The sequence below is a fragment of the Hyaena hyaena genome, unplaced genomic scaffold, assembly GCF_003009895.1.
Source record: "Hyaena hyaena isolate Hyena2069 unplaced genomic scaffold, ASM300989v1 scaffold_1579, whole genome shotgun sequence".
NCBI lineage: Eukaryota > Metazoa > Chordata > Mammalia > Carnivora > Hyaenidae > Hyaena > Hyaena hyaena.
Window position 1 is genome coordinate 234,930 of NW_024082212.1, and position 18,217 is coordinate 253,146.

The following is an 18,217-nucleotide window of genomic DNA, read 5'->3' on the forward strand; positions in this document are numbered from 1 at the left end:
ATCCTGATTGCTCTTTCTGTCTCTGGTCTTCACATCCCTCCAAACCATCCTCCATACTGCCACCTGAGTCATGTTCCCACTCGTGGGACATGTCCTCTCCTGCTCAAAGTCCTTTATAGACTTGCAGAAGTGCCTTGGTGAAGAAGTAGGAAAAACCAAAGGACTTTTTTAAACTACACGGTATTACATTCATGAATGTCCTCAGAGGGATAGGTCATATCCTTAAAGGCAACACCAGTGGAGAAGGAAGACTGGAGAATCACTGTGCCAAAGGTTTTCATACTTCTTCAAACATCCCCTGCTCTTTCCTGCTTCTCTGCCTTCACTCTTAGTTTACTGATTTCACAAAAAGACCCCTTCATATACGCACTGCACTTGAGTATTTCATTACTGCAATTCTCATGTTGTCCTGAATAATTTGCTTGAATGTTTATCTCCTCAATATACCATAAGATCCTTCAAGGAAGGGGACCCTGCTATCTCATATTCCATTCTCCACATATAATTTCAAAAAAATTACACTTATCAACTCACTACCTACATGCTAAGAGAACAGTATAAATAACTGATCATTGCACATGCAAACCACCACCCAGTTAGGGATGAAAAACTACAGGCATGTGCGTGTGGTGATTTGTGTACACATATATATTCTACTTTTTTCCCTCAAAACAAAAACAAACTTCTGCTAATATAAAGCAAATACAAATATTCTTAATTCTAAAATATAGGAAATACAACCAATGAAGAATGTAGCATTTTAGTGGTTAGTGGTTTCAAACTATAACTTAGGATTTAAAGAGAACTCTTACACTCAAAATTGGGAAAGTTGTATGGATGCAATTACAGCAGGAGATTTTTGTTTGAAAACCACCTATAAAGACTAAAGAATATCTTAAGGTTTATAGCTTTGTGACCTTGAAAAGGTCATGTATCCTCTCTGAGCCTAAGATGGCCCATTTTAAAATGTGGAAGGGGATTATTTTGCCTACTTCCTTGGGTAATTAGCTAAGTAAGAAAGAGTATGCTTGCAGGATTTTAAAAAATATTCTAAGTTGAATGAACTCTCTAAAGAACTTTAATAACCATTTGAGTAATATGATCCTGTTGATATTAACAATAATGTTCACTGACTACTTCAGATCTCATTAAATACTGAAAAAGGACATAATAAAAACTAATGAGTCAATAGCTGTACACTGTATTTAAAACTTGTATAGAAGCTATCATTGCTGCAATTTGGGAAAGCAGAGAGGAATCCAGGGGTTAAAGCAGGTCTCAGCAACAATACTGTCTAAAAGACCTGAATCTTGCTAGACAGTCACCAAAGAACAAAATTAGGCATGGTATGAGCTCACCTTAGAACCTGGCCAGGAAGATTTTAAATTACTAATGTAACCAAAGGGCATTATTGTGAAGATGTAATGTAATCCTGCATCTCAGGGGATATTTGGTAATGTCTGGAGTCATTTTTGGCTCACAACTAGGGGCTGGGGTACTACTGACATTTAGTGCATAGATGCAAGAGATGATGTTCAACATCTTGTGAATAGAACAGCCTCTCACAACAAAGAAATTACCCAGTCCAAAATGTCAATAATCTTGAGGTTAAGAAACCCTATTTTAAAACAGTCTATCTAGAAAACAGAATTTGATGACAGAGCCATTCATTTATTCATTCAAGGAAAGTTCCTGTAATAAGCTCTGTCCTGGGTGCTGGAGCGTCTAGAGTAGTTAAAAATAATCTGTGTGATTTATATAAATATTGAGCATCTATATGGCCTTGAAAGGAACCTCAGAAACAGTCAAACAAGTTTATCATGACCTAGAATATTTACACCATTTCTAAATACTTACCTCCAGGGCCTGCATTCGTTTTAACAGCATTTTATTTTCATTGTTCTTAATCTTTTCTTCATAGAATTCCAGAAATGTTTTTTTGTAGACTAGTTTCATATTGTACTTCTTTGCCATTCTGTCCAAAATAGATTACTTAATGAAAATGCTTCCACAATATTTATAATTCCTCGATAGTCTACTTTCACACAACAGTAAAAAGTTCTGGGCATCACCAAAAAAGCTATCATTATAAATTCACAATAGGATGATCAAAAACAAAGAGCAACATACCAATAATTACATCTGTAAGAAAACATGCATTCTCAATCTCAGTGGGTCACAGGTAACTCTATTACTGTAATAAATGGGTCAGGAAATAAAAAGAAAGGCTGTGAAACAGGGATGAAAGCTGTAAGGAACATTTTTCTATCAATTCCATTTATTTAACTTAATCCCTCACAGTGGCATTGAAAATAGTTGCCATTCCTTCTTAAAATATTCTCTTTCATCTCTTGGATTCTCTGTCATGATACACTATTAATTTTTATACTACATCTTCAGCTGCTTCTTCACAGTTTGTTTTACATATTTTTTTTACCCATCTTGAAAATTTTAATGTTCTGAAGAGTTTGGCCCAGAGCCTTACTCATTTTCTCTTCCCTGACTTTACACAGCATGCCAACAGCTATCTGTAGTTCAGCTCTCTCTTGTCATTCATTTATTTCACTGCTTCCTAGAAATCTCCACCAGGATGTGTCAGAGGAATTCCCTAACTTTCAAATCCAAGGCTGAACCTCACTAGACCATTCTGCCAATCTTTATTTCAGTAAATCCATCTAATGATTCATGCCAGAAACCTCAGAGTTCTCCATGCCTCTGCCTCTTTTTGCCAATGTCCGCTATGTTCAACACAACACTACATCCTCTCTGTTTACCTATAAAATGTACTTCAAATAGGTCTTCTTAACCCTTCATTGGCCACCATCTTGCTTTAACCACCTCCACCACCCAGCTGTACTACTTCACTTGTTTCCATGCTTCTATTCTTACTCTCCCTCAATGAATAGTCCAACTATAGCCAGATTGAGCTTTCAAAAATACATGCTTGTCACTTTCCCCCTTTATTCCTGTCACTGGATCTCCAGCACAAAATTCAAAAGGCTTCAGCATGGCCACTAAGGCACTCATCTATAAAGGAATGCTGCCTCAGGGCACCAGGTTGGCCCAGTTAGTAGAGCATACAACTCTTGGTCTTGGGGTTGTGAGTTCGAGTCCCATAGTGGGTGTAGAGCTTACTTTAAGAAAAAAAAAAAAAAAAAAAAAGGAAAATGTTCCTTATCTTGAGCAACTTGGGCCCTGATTTCCTTATGACCCACACAATGAGCTTCCTTTAGCTCCTTGAAAGAGCCAAGCCCTTTCCCATTTCAGGGTCTTCATACATATTATCCCTTATACCTGGAACATTTTCTTCCCTTCTAGTCTTCAACTGGCCAACTTCTATACATCCTTTAGATGTTGACTTAAATATCACTTCTTCCTAGGTGGATTCCTTAAATCCTCAATTACATTAGGTCTCCCTGTTATACTTGGTTTTTTCCCTCACTGCAGTTGTTAAAATTTATGTTTATATATCAAAATTTATACATGATCTCAGGCAGCAAAGGAAGAGATGAAGGGAAAATAACTCTGAGAGGGTCCATGAGAAGGCTTGGGAGGTAACAGTTGAGGGAACAATGTGAAACGAAACATTTGAGAGCCACCGGATCTGTACCTAAGAGGCACATGCAAGGCCTCCCCATAATGTGAATTAGCCCTCCTTGGAAAGACAACATGCGCAAAGAAAAGAGTCTCTTCTATTCTAGGCAGTTCATTTTCTCTCTTAAATCTATAAAATAAACCTTTAGAAATAAAACCAAGTTTTATGCCTGAGAAATACTGTATTTACAAAGAACTGAGACTCAGTTTGACCAATCTGAATAGGTTTGCCATATAAAAGCTAATTATATTTTTTAATCAGTGTCTTAATAAAATGGCAAAAGGACATCTCAAAATCCTGTGCATTTTTAGACTGTCCCACTGAATGTATACCTCTGTTTTAGTAATTTTTTTAAAATTTAGGTTATTATAGGGATGACTTGACACTATCTGTGCATCACCATTAAGCAATTTAAGTACAAAAGATGGCTAGTTCTTCCTTAGCATTAAAAAAAACCTTTCATTATAGCCTTTATCTTTTTGGTTCTACTCAAATTACCAACTTTGTTAACCAAAAACATCAACCTAACATACTAAACATATGAAATGACATACTAAAAGCATTTAATTTCTTCTTTTAGGAAGAGCAGAAACATTTCACAAGAGTTTACTAATGTTAAGAGGGAAAAAGGTGATTTAAAGTTTTAAATTTTACAGTTTACATACATATATATTGTATATAACATTGTTTTCACATTCAATCCCATGCTACTTAATTTTCTCATAATGTTGTATAAAATTTTTATATATTGTAGAATCCTAAAAATCTTGCATCTATAATTTTGACTGAGGCACAACTCAAATAGTCACCAACTCAAAACAAGCAGCAAATAAAGCTTTTTCTTCAATAAAAGACTTGTTTTTGAAATTATGAAATCAACTTAGGTTTGGTCAACTGTGACATGGCATTACATTTAAGTGGACTCTTCCACTTTCCCTCTCAGGGAAACACCCAAGACCCAGGGGTCTCATAAGGCCTTAAGGCCCAACTTCCCCTGTGTCTGTAGTTGATCAAGTCGAGGTGCATGAGTGAATATATTCTTGAATAAGGATATTATTATCAACACTGCCTGTGAGACACAGGCAATTTCAAAGCTATAGTGAAATGTAAAACAACTTTTAATACCTATCCTTGTCAAAAGAGGATCATTTTATATTACCAAACTTACTAACAGTTTTTGAAAAAAAATCTTTTTCTATTTGCAGTGTGAGGTGTTTTCTGTCAGTAAGTTGAAGGCAAAAGATTCCTTTCTTACCTACAGGATAAAGTAATTCTAAGGATGAAAAAAACCTAAATATACAAGGCTATTAGAGACCAATGGCACAAACCTAGATATGAGGTTGGTTCTTTTTTTTTTTTTTTTTTCTTTTTCTTTACAAGGCTATACTTTTTCTTTGGGTCCTATGTAAAATAAGGAATGAACAGAAATACTGATTTTTTCCCCCCTTTCTTTTACTCTTAAGGCAAAGAGAAGAATAGCAGATTAATAACATTCTTACTCATTTAGCAATGGAAAATAGACCAAGAATTCAGGGACATCCACAACTCCTTCCAAGTTGAAGTCATATTTGCAACCAAATAAAGGATAATCTCCTTTCTTCTGAAATTTCACAGTATATATCTCATTTCCAAATGATTCTGTTTCTGAAACTTCAAGGCGTCTTCTGTTAAAGGTTATCCCCAAAACAAAATAAAAAGATTAAAGTTGTTATTAGCTTAGAATTATTTTGATGCATGTGAAAAAACTATAGGATATAATTTTTAAAAGATACATGATCAGCCTTTTAATTGGATTTGAGCTACTTTTAAGAAGCAATACAGTAAAAGATAATTGACAATTTCACTCATAAAATTAGGCTGGAAATTGTTTTCACCATCAGGACTGCTGGTTAAGACTTTGCTTATCTGATCTGGAGTTTGTCTAGCACTATATAACCTCTGGCTGGATATAGCATCAGTCTCCAATTTATACATAAAATGTTTTAAAGATTCGTCTGTAAATCTATCCTTTGACCTTAAATATTGACTATCCACTCAAATATATTATCAAAGTGCTTAGCCCTTATCACGGTTCGTGAGATTGAGCCCTGTCATCGGGCCCTCCTTCTCTCTCTGCTCCTCCTCCATTTGTGCACATATTCTCACTCTCTTTCCCTCTCAAAATAAATAAACTTAATGAAAAAAAAGCTTAATTCTGAATAGCTTATAAGCATATGTTAAAAGTACTTACATCAGCTCAAAGCTATTGGGAGTGGTACCAATAAAATAACCTCCAGGGTTCAGTCTTTCACAAGCATTTCTGAGCATCATGTCAGCCTGCTCATAGGACTCAAATGAGTAATGGCAGACAAACTGACAACTGCAGATATCAAAGCACATTTCTGGGTCACGAAATTTGTCAATCAAAAGTTCCTGAAACAAATTAAAAATTAAAATGGGCCAAGATTTTGAAGATTTTGCAACAAATTTTTAGTAACATAATTTGTAGAATTAGGGTCCTTAAAATAAAAGTAGACATGCTCCCCCCAACCACTTATCTTTTCTCTCAATATGTACAATAAGGTCCATTATAAAATGATCCTTTGCTTCTGGTTCAATATAATTTGATTCCCATTCTCACAGTAATTAAAAACTAGGGATTCTGAAATCATGTTTAAAAATTTATCAACCAAATATGACATTTAAAAGAGATGATGCTTTTATCAGGCTTTACTTAAAAGCGAAAGTAAAATGATGCTGAACAGTAACTTTAAGAGTACGTTTAAAAAAAACATAAAGCTGGCCTTTGGGATACTTTATAAATGTGCAAAAGTGTTTTTAAAGGTTTCCAACATTCTAGCAGTACACTACCATTTTTCCTTCTCACTTTCACAGCTGCAAACAAAATGTGTAGGATTAAAGATAGCTATAATAGTTTAATGAGCAAATGAGTCAGACAAAGTATTAAAGGTCAAGGTGAGACTTTGACTATTCAAGTGCCACTGTAGTTCTTAAACTTCACAGTTGTTAAGAAATTCAGAAAAAGGTGGAAAGTACCAAACTCTGATATGTTGGGAAACTACCCTGATAAATTACAAGGTAAACAAAACATCAGTTCAGTTCTATTTCAAAATACTGGAAAATAGATCTTGTCTGAACAGAAAAGCAACAAGTGATTTCAAAAGTTCAAATTATTAAAACCAAAAAGTTTCCAGAAATACTCAGTGGGTAACTTAAGAAAATTTATCATTAATAAAATTTCTAGTTGAAACTGAAAATGCATGTCTTGAGATTTTTAATGTTTCAAAGCACATTTTAAAAGAATGAACTGATTTTAAAAACACATCATTTACCCAAATGAAAAATATGAAACATAAATTGACAAGGGCTCTCTCTCTCTCCCGTCTAAAAAAAAATAATTGACAAATTAAAAAAAAATTCTGTACCTTTGAACAATCAGCAGTTATAAATTCTGCGTTGAAAATATATTCGTTATCACGACAACGATTTTTCATGTCCTCATACCGCTGCTGACACTGTTTGACAGAAACATCAGCGATATCTGAAACGTAGACAGGGACAGACATTAGTAACTGGCAACAAAGACCCACAGAGATAAAATGTAAATGCAAAGATGGCACAAATCTAGACATTAATCCAAACTGACCCTTAGTAAAAGCAAGGAGGCTCTATTTCCTTCAAAACAAAAGGAAGTCTCTGTTCAAATGAAAATATCCCATTACTTTTCAAAAGGATTAAAAGCCTTCTCAATAGGTACTGATAACAGAAAAGTTCTATCATTATTTTTAAATGCTTATTCCAAGTTAAAGTAGAAAGTTTAGACTCCAATTTGAATTATAAAACCTAAACTACGTGCCCAGCTCTGAAAAGATCGTTTACTTTTTTTAATAGAATGTTATTTGCTTTTTCCACGTTGAGATTTGGACTGATGGTGCAAAAGCAATGAAAAGTAAAATGTTGGCACCTTATCATGAATACAAGGCAGCAACACCAAATGGTACATGTAATACTTAATATCTTCTTTACCACCACAAACTAGCATGGACAAAAAAACCCCAAAACACCAAATTTCATTTAAGAATGCTCTTGATAAAGCGGCTAAAAGTTGATTTGATTAAAGCTCGGCTCTTTTTCAATATTCTGTGTGTTGAAATAGAAAGTAAAAGAATACCTGTGCTACCTAACAAAGTCTGAAAAGGACCAGTTTGACTGTTGTGAGCAGTACTGGCCACTTTTTTCATAGAAAATTGTTTTCAGTTGAAAGAATGTGACAGATAAACTGGTGGTAATTTGGCAGACATTTTCTTGAAAATGAACACTTCAAGGAAAACAAAGGACAGTATTTGTTACCCAAAACTTGAGATTTCAAGTGAAAATTACAATTTGAAATACTTCTATCTACCACCATGGGCCGGGCATCTTCCCAATAAAACTTTGCTGATTGATGGCAACATTAAAAAAATGTGATTGCTTGATGTCAACATTTAGAAGATCTGCATAACTTTGGTGAGCATTAGTTTCCAAATATTACAAAATCTTACAGGGAAAAGATCCATTCAAAGCGCAAGACAGACCAATGGATTAAAATGTAACAGAATACAGAAAGTTCACTGACACAGATTCAGATGCCACATTATAACTATCTGTAAGGAACTACTATCTGTTGAGTTTTGATATAATATCAAAGATGAATACGCTAAATTATCTAAAAAATTAAAATACTCCTTCATTACACATCAAATAAAATAACACATCACAACACATTGAATGCAGAAAAAGGTGTGAAAATCTAGCTGTCTTCTATTTTTCCAGACTCTAAAGGGATTTGGAAAAATATTTTTAAAGTGCTAGTCTTCTCACTAAACTTTATTTTTTACTGAACAAGAAACATTCTTTAAATTCTCAATTTTAATTTCTATAATCAATAGATATAGTCACATACACCAAAGCTTTCTGGTCCTCAATCTTAAAAATAAAGATGTATGACGCTCATGAAACCAAAAATTTGAGAAGTGTCAATTTAGGTAACTTTATAGATGGTGCAGTACACTTCATTGCACTGGAAGAACATAACATTTCCTTGTCCAACTTCAGTGTTAAGACTGACCAGTGGGTTCAGGTGCTTGATTCACTCAGTTATTAAATTCCTCAACCTTTCACCTAATAGATTTAGCACCTTTTATGATTGTTGCTTGGATCTATTATTTCATCAAGGGTGGAAAATAGTGATTTTCATCATTCCTCCTGCATTTATTCATTAGGATTTTGTAGTAGAGAAGGATGTCCCTTTTCAACCATTTCGTTACATTGAAACACAGTTCGCATGAGGAAAGAAGATACTCAGCCCCCACTCCTTAATTTATGAATTTCAGAATGACGAGTAAGTTTCCTATAGGAATCTCCAAGGGTGAATAATGAGGCTTTCCCCCTCCTTTATTTGATGTGTTTTAATCCACTATAATCATTATTCTTTTTGATGATGAAATTGTCCTATGTTTGGCCAGTGGAAGTCTTTCCGTGTTTGTGTTTTAGACAGGACTCTATCTTTGATTACTTCCTTCCTTTCAGAGAGGACAGGACAAGTTATACCAGGCTCACTGCATAATACCATCAGTAAAGTATCATAATTCATTAAAAAACAAAATACCCATCTACGCATAGCCCCAGATATCTTCTTATAAGATATTTTAGTATCATGTAATAATGAGATTCTCCTTATTTTCCATTTACCTGACTGATCACAAATTATTCTTCCCCATACCATTATTTACCTTACCTGTACAAACTAGCTTATTAATTCTTCCCTTTTTCCACTTGAGCAAATCTCCACCTTTGCCACATCCCAGGTCCAAAACAGTGATATCACGTTTTTTTTTCTGTCGTACCTTTTCTAAAAATTCCCCTAAAAGAAATGTCATAAGAAATGATCTTTAATCCATTTTTACTACAGCATAAACTGCAACCCCTACTAATCTACTAACTCCTGCCTGACATTTACTATAAACAATTAAACATTCACTTATATACAATTAAACATTCACTTATATAATTAATTCATAACTTTTGGTAAACATTTTAAAAATTAATTCATTTTCTAGAATTAAACATAAAGAGTATGTGTCTGGTATTTTAAAAAGTTAAGGCAGGTTTTTGAAGGTTACTTTCAGAATTTGATTCAACACTGAACAGCAGACATTTTAAATTCTAAATTTTTTTTTTAAAAATGTTTTATTTATTTCTAGGAGAGAGAGAGAGACAGCGTGAGCAGGGGAGGGTCAGAGAGAGAGGGAGTCACAGACTCTGAAACAGGTTCCAGGCTCTGAGCCGGCAGTCAGCACAGAGCCCGATGCGGGGCTCGAACCCACGAACCGCAAGATCATGACCTGAGTGAAAGTCGGACGCTTAACCGACTAAGCCACCCAGGCGCCCCACCTACTCAGACATTTTAAATTCTAATTAATACAAGAAAATCCAACACTTATTCATAATAAGAAAAAAACCTACTCGTAATTTTTATAGTTTTCTCTTTCCAAAAGCTAAATGTTTAGCTTATAATATACTTAAGTAAATCAAAGTAACTATGGGGTCCTAAGAGGGCTTGATTTTCCTAAAAGGTGTCAGGCTTACCACCAAAACAAATATAAGAACCAGTCAAAAAACTATACATACCTCTTAAATTTACTATCTTCAGAGTTCCTTTTTTTAATTTTTAAAAATGTTTTTATTTATTTTTGGGAGAGACAGAATACAAATGGGGGACACAGAAAGGGAGACACAGAATCTGAAGCAGATTCCAGGCTCTGAGCTGTCAGCACAGAGTCAGGTGTGGGGATCAAACAGATGTACTGTGAGATCATGACCTGAGCCAAAGTCAGATGCTTAACGAACTGAGCTACCCAGGCACCCCACTGTCATCAAATTCTTAAACCATTCTTAAATAATCTTTCATCCCAATCAACCAAATCACATCAATAACCAACAAATAATACCAGTAAGGTCCCATACATCAATAGCCAAATGGTTCAAATATCAGTTAAAGGCCTATTAATATTTTAAACAAATGAAATATTCAGCAATTCTAAAACCTCTGATACAATGTGAACTCTAGATCTACTCTTCTTGTCCTTATTACTGAGTTTAACACTTCCTATGTCATGTGTATACTATTGTGACTGCTAAAATATTCTGTATAAATACTTCTGCCTTTCACTGTCCATAGAATGTTAATTTTAACAGAAGCACAAGTGTTCTATATTTACTTTACTCCCAGAAAACTTAAATACCATAACAAATAATATTGAAAGAGTGAAAAACAATGGTAAAATCTTTATTTCCATACAGTAAGACTACTAAGAGGAAAAATCATGAAATACTATTCAAAGATATCTTTATCACATTCAAGAATAGTACTCAACCAGTTACTAAGCTGAAAGTATAAACAAGAAAATAAATGACAAAGAATGGGCGTTGAGAAGAGAGAGGAAAAAGCCAGAGAGATAGCTTGGCACAGACCATACTGATTGTACCAGAATCAGAAAGACAGGTGCAGATAGCAAAACACCCAATGAGAGAGTTGCTGAAGGAAGAAAGAATAGCATGAATATGTGGGGAGAAGAAATTTGTTTAGTCTGACTTATGACTTTTTGAAAATAACCTGTTTCCCTGGTTGTAAAAATAATACAACGATGTGAAAAATACAGTTGAACTTAAAAATATTTATTCAGTGAATAAATATAAGAAGAAATGACACATCAGAAACAATACCCAAGAAGATATCTACATTACTGATGATAAGGAGGAATGGAAAAGAAAAACTGAAAAGAAATTAGAACTAGGGTCCAAAGATTATCTTAAAAGTATAGACTAAAAATGCCATAACACTAACCTTAAAAAAAGGTGGGGGGGGGGCGAGGATTGGGAGCCAACATTTAATTACCCTAGCTGGAAACTAGCAGAGACAAGTAAATCATATTTCTGTAATAAAATGAGCATTAAAAACAAAAGTGAGATAGAAAATATTAATGTGTTCAAAATAATAAGCCTAGCTCCCACTCCTAAAAACTATCAGAATAAATAAAAATTAGTAAATTATCGTGATGCCTCGCTGACTCGGTCAGTAAAGCATGTGACTCTTGATCTAAGGGTTGTTGAGTTCAAGCCTCACATTGGACTTAGAGATTACTAAAAACATAAAATCTTTAAAATAAATAAGTAAAATAAAAATTAGTAAATTATCATCAAAACTACTAGAAATAGCCATAATTAGCACTTCATGTTTTTCCAGTGTCATCACGAAAGCATTCTCACTTTTCCTGAGGCGGGTTTTTAAAAAAACAAAAAAAACCCCACACCAAAATCTTACTGTGAAAAACTTCAAAACACGCTGGCTTTAAAAAATTCCCTAAATTCACCTAAGAATCTGACTACTTAATATACTAGATATAGAGAGCAATAAATATATTCTGAATCATATTTCTGCCACTGACTTGCATTTTAATTTTTTTTTAATGTTTTTTATTTTGAGAGAGAGAGCATGCACATGAGGAGAAAGAGGGAGAGAGAGAATCCCAAGCAGGTAGAGCCTGATGAGGGCCTGGAGCCCCTTCGAGATTACGACCTGAGCCAAAATCAAGAGTCGGGACACTTAACCACCTGAGCCACCCAGGCGCCCCACATTTTAAGGATGAGTTTCCGTAAATAAAATGCTGGCTCCAAAAAGTTGAATGTCTTTATTAAGCCTCAAAGTAATCTTTATTTTTCCTCAGACACTATACAAGTTCAATGAAAAATTACCACATATGTGGTGATATCACCATCTTTACCAACTCATTAAAGGCCTACAGATGAAAAATCATGACAATGTCCATTTTCTTGACTTAATAGAAGCTGAATGCTTAATCTAACAATGAGTCACTGCTCCAAAACTATTAGAGTAATATAAAATAATTACTTAATAGCACTAGGTAACCTTAAGTCTTAGTATAAAAGGAGCATACTGACTTTTGAAAGCCTGGTTAACTTATGAATTTTTTTTTTTTTTTTTAATTTATTTCTAGGAGAGAGAGAGACAGCGTGAGCAGGGGAGGGTCAGAGAGAGAGGAAGTCACAGACTGAAACAGGCTCCAGGCTACGAGCTGGCAGTCAGCACAGAGCCCGACGCGGGGCTCGAACCCACGAACCGCGAGATCATGACCTAAGCGAAAGTCGGATGCTTAACCGACTAAGCCACCCAGGCGCCCCTAACTTATGAATTTAATATCAATTAAACACGCAGAAATACTGTATGTAGTCCAAAAGTAAATATGAAAAAAATGTATCTATAAGGCCTAGTTTTAATTTTTGCTCCAATTTTACAAAGTCAAGGTTGGATAATTAAACGAATAGGAATGAAAGACCTAGTAGTTTAATGTATAACCATTTGAGAAGAAAAAAAAATGATACATAAACTGAAATAAGAAATTCCAAACTATAAGTAAAAAAATCAATCAAATATACCAATGAGGACGCTTTTCATCCAATTATTAAAGTTTCTGAGGTAAAAAATACGACTTTGGCTACGCTTCTCCAAACCAACTTCCTGAAGTTCATTGTAGTGGGCAGCCACTGCTGAACTGTGTCCCTCTTCTAAGTTCTGAAAATAAGAGAATGGAATAAAATTAAGGATCAGAACATGGCAGAAATCAGTCTAAAAGAGCATCTGACCTATATAAGGATAAAATACTAATGAAATTGGTAAACTTCAATAAGCAATGGCATTGACCACATAATCCTACTAATAATAATCATACATAAGATTTGTTCTCCTCTGCTCCCTATATATATTTTTAAATATTTTATTTATTTCTGAGAGAGAGAGACAGACACAGCGTGAGCAGGGGAGGGTCAGAGAAGAGAGGGAGACACAGAATCTGAAACAGGCTCCAGGCTCTGAGCTGGCTGTCAGCACAGAGCCCGACGTGGGGCTCGAACCCACGAACCATGAGATCATGACCTGAGCCGAGGTCGGACACTTAACCGACTGAGCCACCCAGGGGCCCCCTCTGTTCCCTATATTTAAAACATCTCTTGGTTTAAAATTTTCATCTTGATCTTTCATGTGTATAATTTTGGTGTCAATGTCATTGCTGGTTAATAAAACCAGTACTCTTCCAGAGTTCTGATTTATTCAACTCACATAAGCATTAAATAATACAAGGGAATTAGAACCCAATAAGCTATATTCATGTCAATGGTTTTGTTTCTGTGTTTTTGTTTTTGTTTTTTTGCACTCTTCATCTAACCCCAAAGTTTCAGTGGATGGCCCTTACCTGATACTAGGCGTTTTGCAAAAATTCCATGGTAGGTAAAGGGCTTCAAATTCCCACATTTTCCTGTTCAACCAAAGTGCTTCATCTTTTACCTATCTTACACTGGTTTAAGATTTTCACTTGAAAAAAGGGTTTTGCCGCTAATAAAGTTTGAAAACTGTGGTTATAAGACAAGCTCCCCTTGGGGCGCCTGGGTGGCTTAGTCGGTTAAGCGTCCGACTTTCGCTTAGGTCATGATCTCACGGTTCGTGGGTTCGAGCCCCGCGTCGGGCTCTGTGCTGACTGCCAGCTCAGAGCCTGGAGCCTGTTTCGGTCTGTGACTCCCTCTCTCTCTGACCCTCCCCTGCTCACGCTGTCTCTCTCTCTCTCTCCGAAAAAAATAAAACATTAAAAAAAAAAAAAAAAAAAAGACAAGCTCCCCTCTGTTAAAAGAATTCACACTCTACCAATGACAAATGCCTGACCTATCTGACACTTTACTTTTCAAGGATGATGGCAGAATTTTTACTCATTCACTGAAGTACTCTTTCCATTCAAATCCAGATTCTGCCTCAGACTCCCTTATAATAAGGTATTCCCAGAAGAAAATAACTTGCTGTGCCTTGTTCTAGAATATCCATGCTAAATATCAGGCTTAAAATTGCAATGTACTACCCAAATGAGAAGTTAGAAACAATTTAAAGAATCACATTAAGAAAGGAATGTAAAGCTGGGGGGTGTAATACTGAAATTTAACATTTTAAGTCATCGTCTCTAATATTTTGGACACAAGAAAGTGATGAATATGTAACAAAAAAGGAAAAGAATGTCTCAACTCATTTTTTAAAACACGGAGATAAAGCAAACTATAAAAACTAGTTTTCAAGTTTCTAGTCAAATAAGAGTTCTTAAATAACAGAAATTATCTCAATTAGCACAAATTTCACCTAAATAAAAGCAACTACATTAAAAGAGTTAAAAGTCTACTCTATCTTAAGACATTATTTATTATAAACAGATAAAATATAGTTATAAACTTACAGTCTTAAGGTTTAAGATTATATAAACAACAGTATTATTTCACAGCTGCTCTACATTCCAATTTTACATATTTCATTGTGAGTAAAAAAAAAAAAAATAAATTCAACATACTTTTTGCTTTTCAGGAACATCCTCAAGTTCTATTTTTCTCTTTTTCTGTGTGCCATCTCCAGTAGAAGGTTCATCTTTTGGAAAATCATCAGTTTCCATTCTTCTTTTCCTTGAAATGCCTTCATCATCACCAGAACCTTTCTCCTCGGGGACAATTTCAGCATCAAGTTTTCTTTTCTTGGTCGTAATGTCTTCCCCACAACTAGAACTTTCCTTTACAATATCATCTTCAAATTCCATCTTTCTCTTTTTTGGTGTGTCTACTTGTCCACAGATAGGAGCCTTTTCAGAAGGCCCAGTCCCAGGAGTGGTTGTGTTTTCATTAATATCGAATGAAGACTCTGTTTCTGAATGTATTGATGCTTTTGCCTCTTCAAGAGAGATCTTTTCACACTCTGCTTTTGCAGAATTTTCCATTTTTGATTACTTAGATGGTAAAACGTCATGAACTAATACTAGAACGGCAAATGTTTGGTATTAGTTGTAAACACCAAGGCTGAAACTTTATAATAATTTTAACCACAAGCTAGCCATTTAATTTCAGTTATCAACTAGGAGTTAAAAAAGTCTCATTATAGAGAGAATATTAAAAACACTGATGTACATTACAAATGAATCTCTGAATATGCTAATATGAAAGTACTAATTATAATCCCTAAATACTTACACAATCTTATCCATAAAAGCCATTACTGCCATTGAAAGTGACAGATTTAGTGGGGCTATTATACAAGCACTAGTTCCATTTCTACTTTTATGTTTACTTCATAGCTTTGGCTCCCAAATTGTGAGCTGGACACTATAGTAAACTGTACAGGCACAACAGGGTATTTTAAAATTTTAAGAGAAACTGTGATATCTGACATCTGGAAGATATCACAAATATAGCTTCAAACAGAGCGGTTTCAACTGAGCAGATTGCACTACATTCCTTTCAATGACATCAGAACTTTGTGAAGCTGAGATTTTGGTGGTACCAGTGGAAATCAATGTGAATCAGGAAGTGAAGTTGGCAGTGTCAAATCTGATTTCAAAGCTTGAGAATTTGTACAGTACCCAACAGGTGTATACAGCCCATTAGTAATCCTTCATGGTTAACTAAGAAAAATAATCAGAGACACTAAGGGCACCAAGAACAAGAAAGTCTGAGAACCTACAGTTAACTTCTGAAATCCTTCATAATGGGTGTCAGAATTAGAAAGGAAAGCAGTATAAATACCTTTGGAAAAGAAGTTTCAAGACCCAACGTGCAACTTAATGACTATTAAGTCTCCTTCAAATGTCCACAGACCTATGTGTAAAATGGAAGAGGGAGAGAAATACATGAACTATAGTGAAGAGGAATTTATTTTTTTGAGTTTTTAAAAAAATGTTTATTTATTTTTGAGAGAGAGAGAGAGAGAGCGCGCGCGCGTGCGAGCAGGGGAGGGGAAGAGAGAGAAACAAAGACACAGAATCCAAAGCAGGCTTCAGGCTCTTAGTCGTTAGCACAGAGCCCACCAGGGGCACAAACCCACCAGCAGTGAGATCATGACCTGAGAGAAAGTTGGACACTTAACCAACTGAGCTACTCAGGCACCCTTGGGACAGGAATTAATATAAGTCATTTGACAATTTCACTATACTCCTACTACAAAGGATCTTAATAAGGCACTATTTAGTCTTTAAGAAGCTTACAGCCTGTATACCACTTTCAAAATGTTACCCTGTATTATTCAAACCAAATGGATATGAGAGAGCAAATGCCAAAAAACCCATGAGATTCAGCAAATTCAGAACCTGAAAATTATGAAGAAGGGGGAAAAGGTCTTTTGAGTAAAGAAACAGTAGGAAGTGAGGTTGCTTAAGGGAATAGGTAAAAACAAGTCACTATAAACCATGAAAGGTTTCAAGGGATATTAGCTTTCAATACCGAAGGTGTAGGTAACAAAATACCAAGATGTGCCAAACTAGGAAGAACTGAATCAAAGAAAAAAAATCACCCAGAAATGTAATTTTCAGAATAACCACTTAAAATCAGTACGCAGCAATATTGGTCACAAAATTATCAAATGCTTATCTTTCCCACCCTGCCACTTATTTCCTATTAAGGGAACAGAAATTGGTTTAAATTCGAACAAACCAATGTGATTTAACATCGCCGGCTGCAATTATCGCCTAAAGTTAGTATTAGGAGTAAGAGTGGATTGTATTTTACAAGCACCTCTATTACCACAAAAGGGATGTCAAAAAAAAAAAAAATCAAATCGGTCAGAATAAACAATATAAAATTCCAAAGGACCGCAGAGGTGGGTAATAAGAGTAGAAAGCGAGCATCAAAGTGCAATAATGAATAAACTCCAAACTAAAGAGGGCTGCCCCTCGGGATCCTCAAGGAAGAGCTTAGGGTAATGATAAAACTGAGATAGAGATGGAAGTTTATTAAATATCCAAATAGATGTGACTGGAAATCCAGTCTGAGGCAGGCCATATCTCCGTCATTTCAGTTTCTCAAAGAACGACCGAACAGGGAGCCAGGGCCTCCAGGCTTAAACTCAACCAGGTAAGCTCTACGCCCCGACCCGCCAGTTAGATGGGGGTCAACTCGGGGACCTAGGAGGACCCAACAGAGGCGAGAAGAGAAATCTTCAGCCAACTTCACCCTCTTCCGTCATTGGCGCGGCCTAGCTTTTACTAAATCCCCGGTTTATATTTACCGACTGCCGCTCAAGATATTACAGACACTTCTTTGGATCTGACAAACCCTCTCCAACCCGCCTTCTCGGCACCACTGAGGTGCGGCCTGAGGCTCCACTTCTGGCTTCTTCCAGATCCCGGCTCGTTCGGTCTGGAGAAGCAACAGAGCTCGCCAACTCCCACAAGTAATGCCCACTTGGCTCCTGGCTGAGTGCACAATAAACCCCTTCCTACTGGTACTGAAGGAACAGGGCTAACGAGAAGCGAGAGCACGTCAGGAGTCAGAGTGCTCCTTCAATAGCGAAGGCGGCAGAGGGCCTAAAGTCAAAGAAGAGCCAGCGTTCGAGCCGCCACACTCACCTGCACAACCATCCACGGCTCTGTTTGCGGAAGCGACCTTCGGCGCCACGCGTGTGTTGTCACGCCATTTCCGGGGAGTGGACGGTCACGTGACCTCGCTCTCTGCGGAGAGTGGAGCGTCGTAAGACCTTTGCGCCGGAACTACGAG

The 18,217-nt window shown here is 35.9% G+C and overlaps 1 protein-coding gene across 1 annotated transcript in view; it reads right to left on the reverse strand.

Annotated features, from left to right (window-relative positions):
- Positions 1-18,116, reverse strand: part of RNMT (RNA guanine-7 methyltransferase) — a 33,990-nt gene extending 15,874 nt beyond the window's left edge. The window contains exons 1-9 of the mRNA XM_039224253.1: positions 18,070-18,116; positions 16,253-16,324; positions 15,034-15,488; positions 13,091-13,226; positions 9,372-9,497; positions 7,021-7,136; positions 5,826-6,007; positions 5,095-5,259; positions 1,858-1,975 (exon numbers count right to left, since the gene is read on the reverse strand). Coding sequence (XP_039080184.1) covers positions 1,858-1,975; positions 5,095-5,259; positions 5,826-6,007; positions 7,021-7,136; positions 9,372-9,497; positions 13,091-13,226; positions 15,034-15,450 — 1,260 coding nt within the window. The 5' untranslated portion in view covers positions 15,451-15,488; positions 16,253-16,324; positions 18,070-18,116. The remainder of the gene's footprint in view (positions 1-1,857; positions 1,976-5,094; positions 5,260-5,825; positions 6,008-7,020; positions 7,137-9,371; positions 9,498-13,090; positions 13,227-15,033; positions 15,489-16,252; positions 16,325-18,069) is intronic.
- Positions 18,117-18,217: the final 101 nt, after the last annotated feature.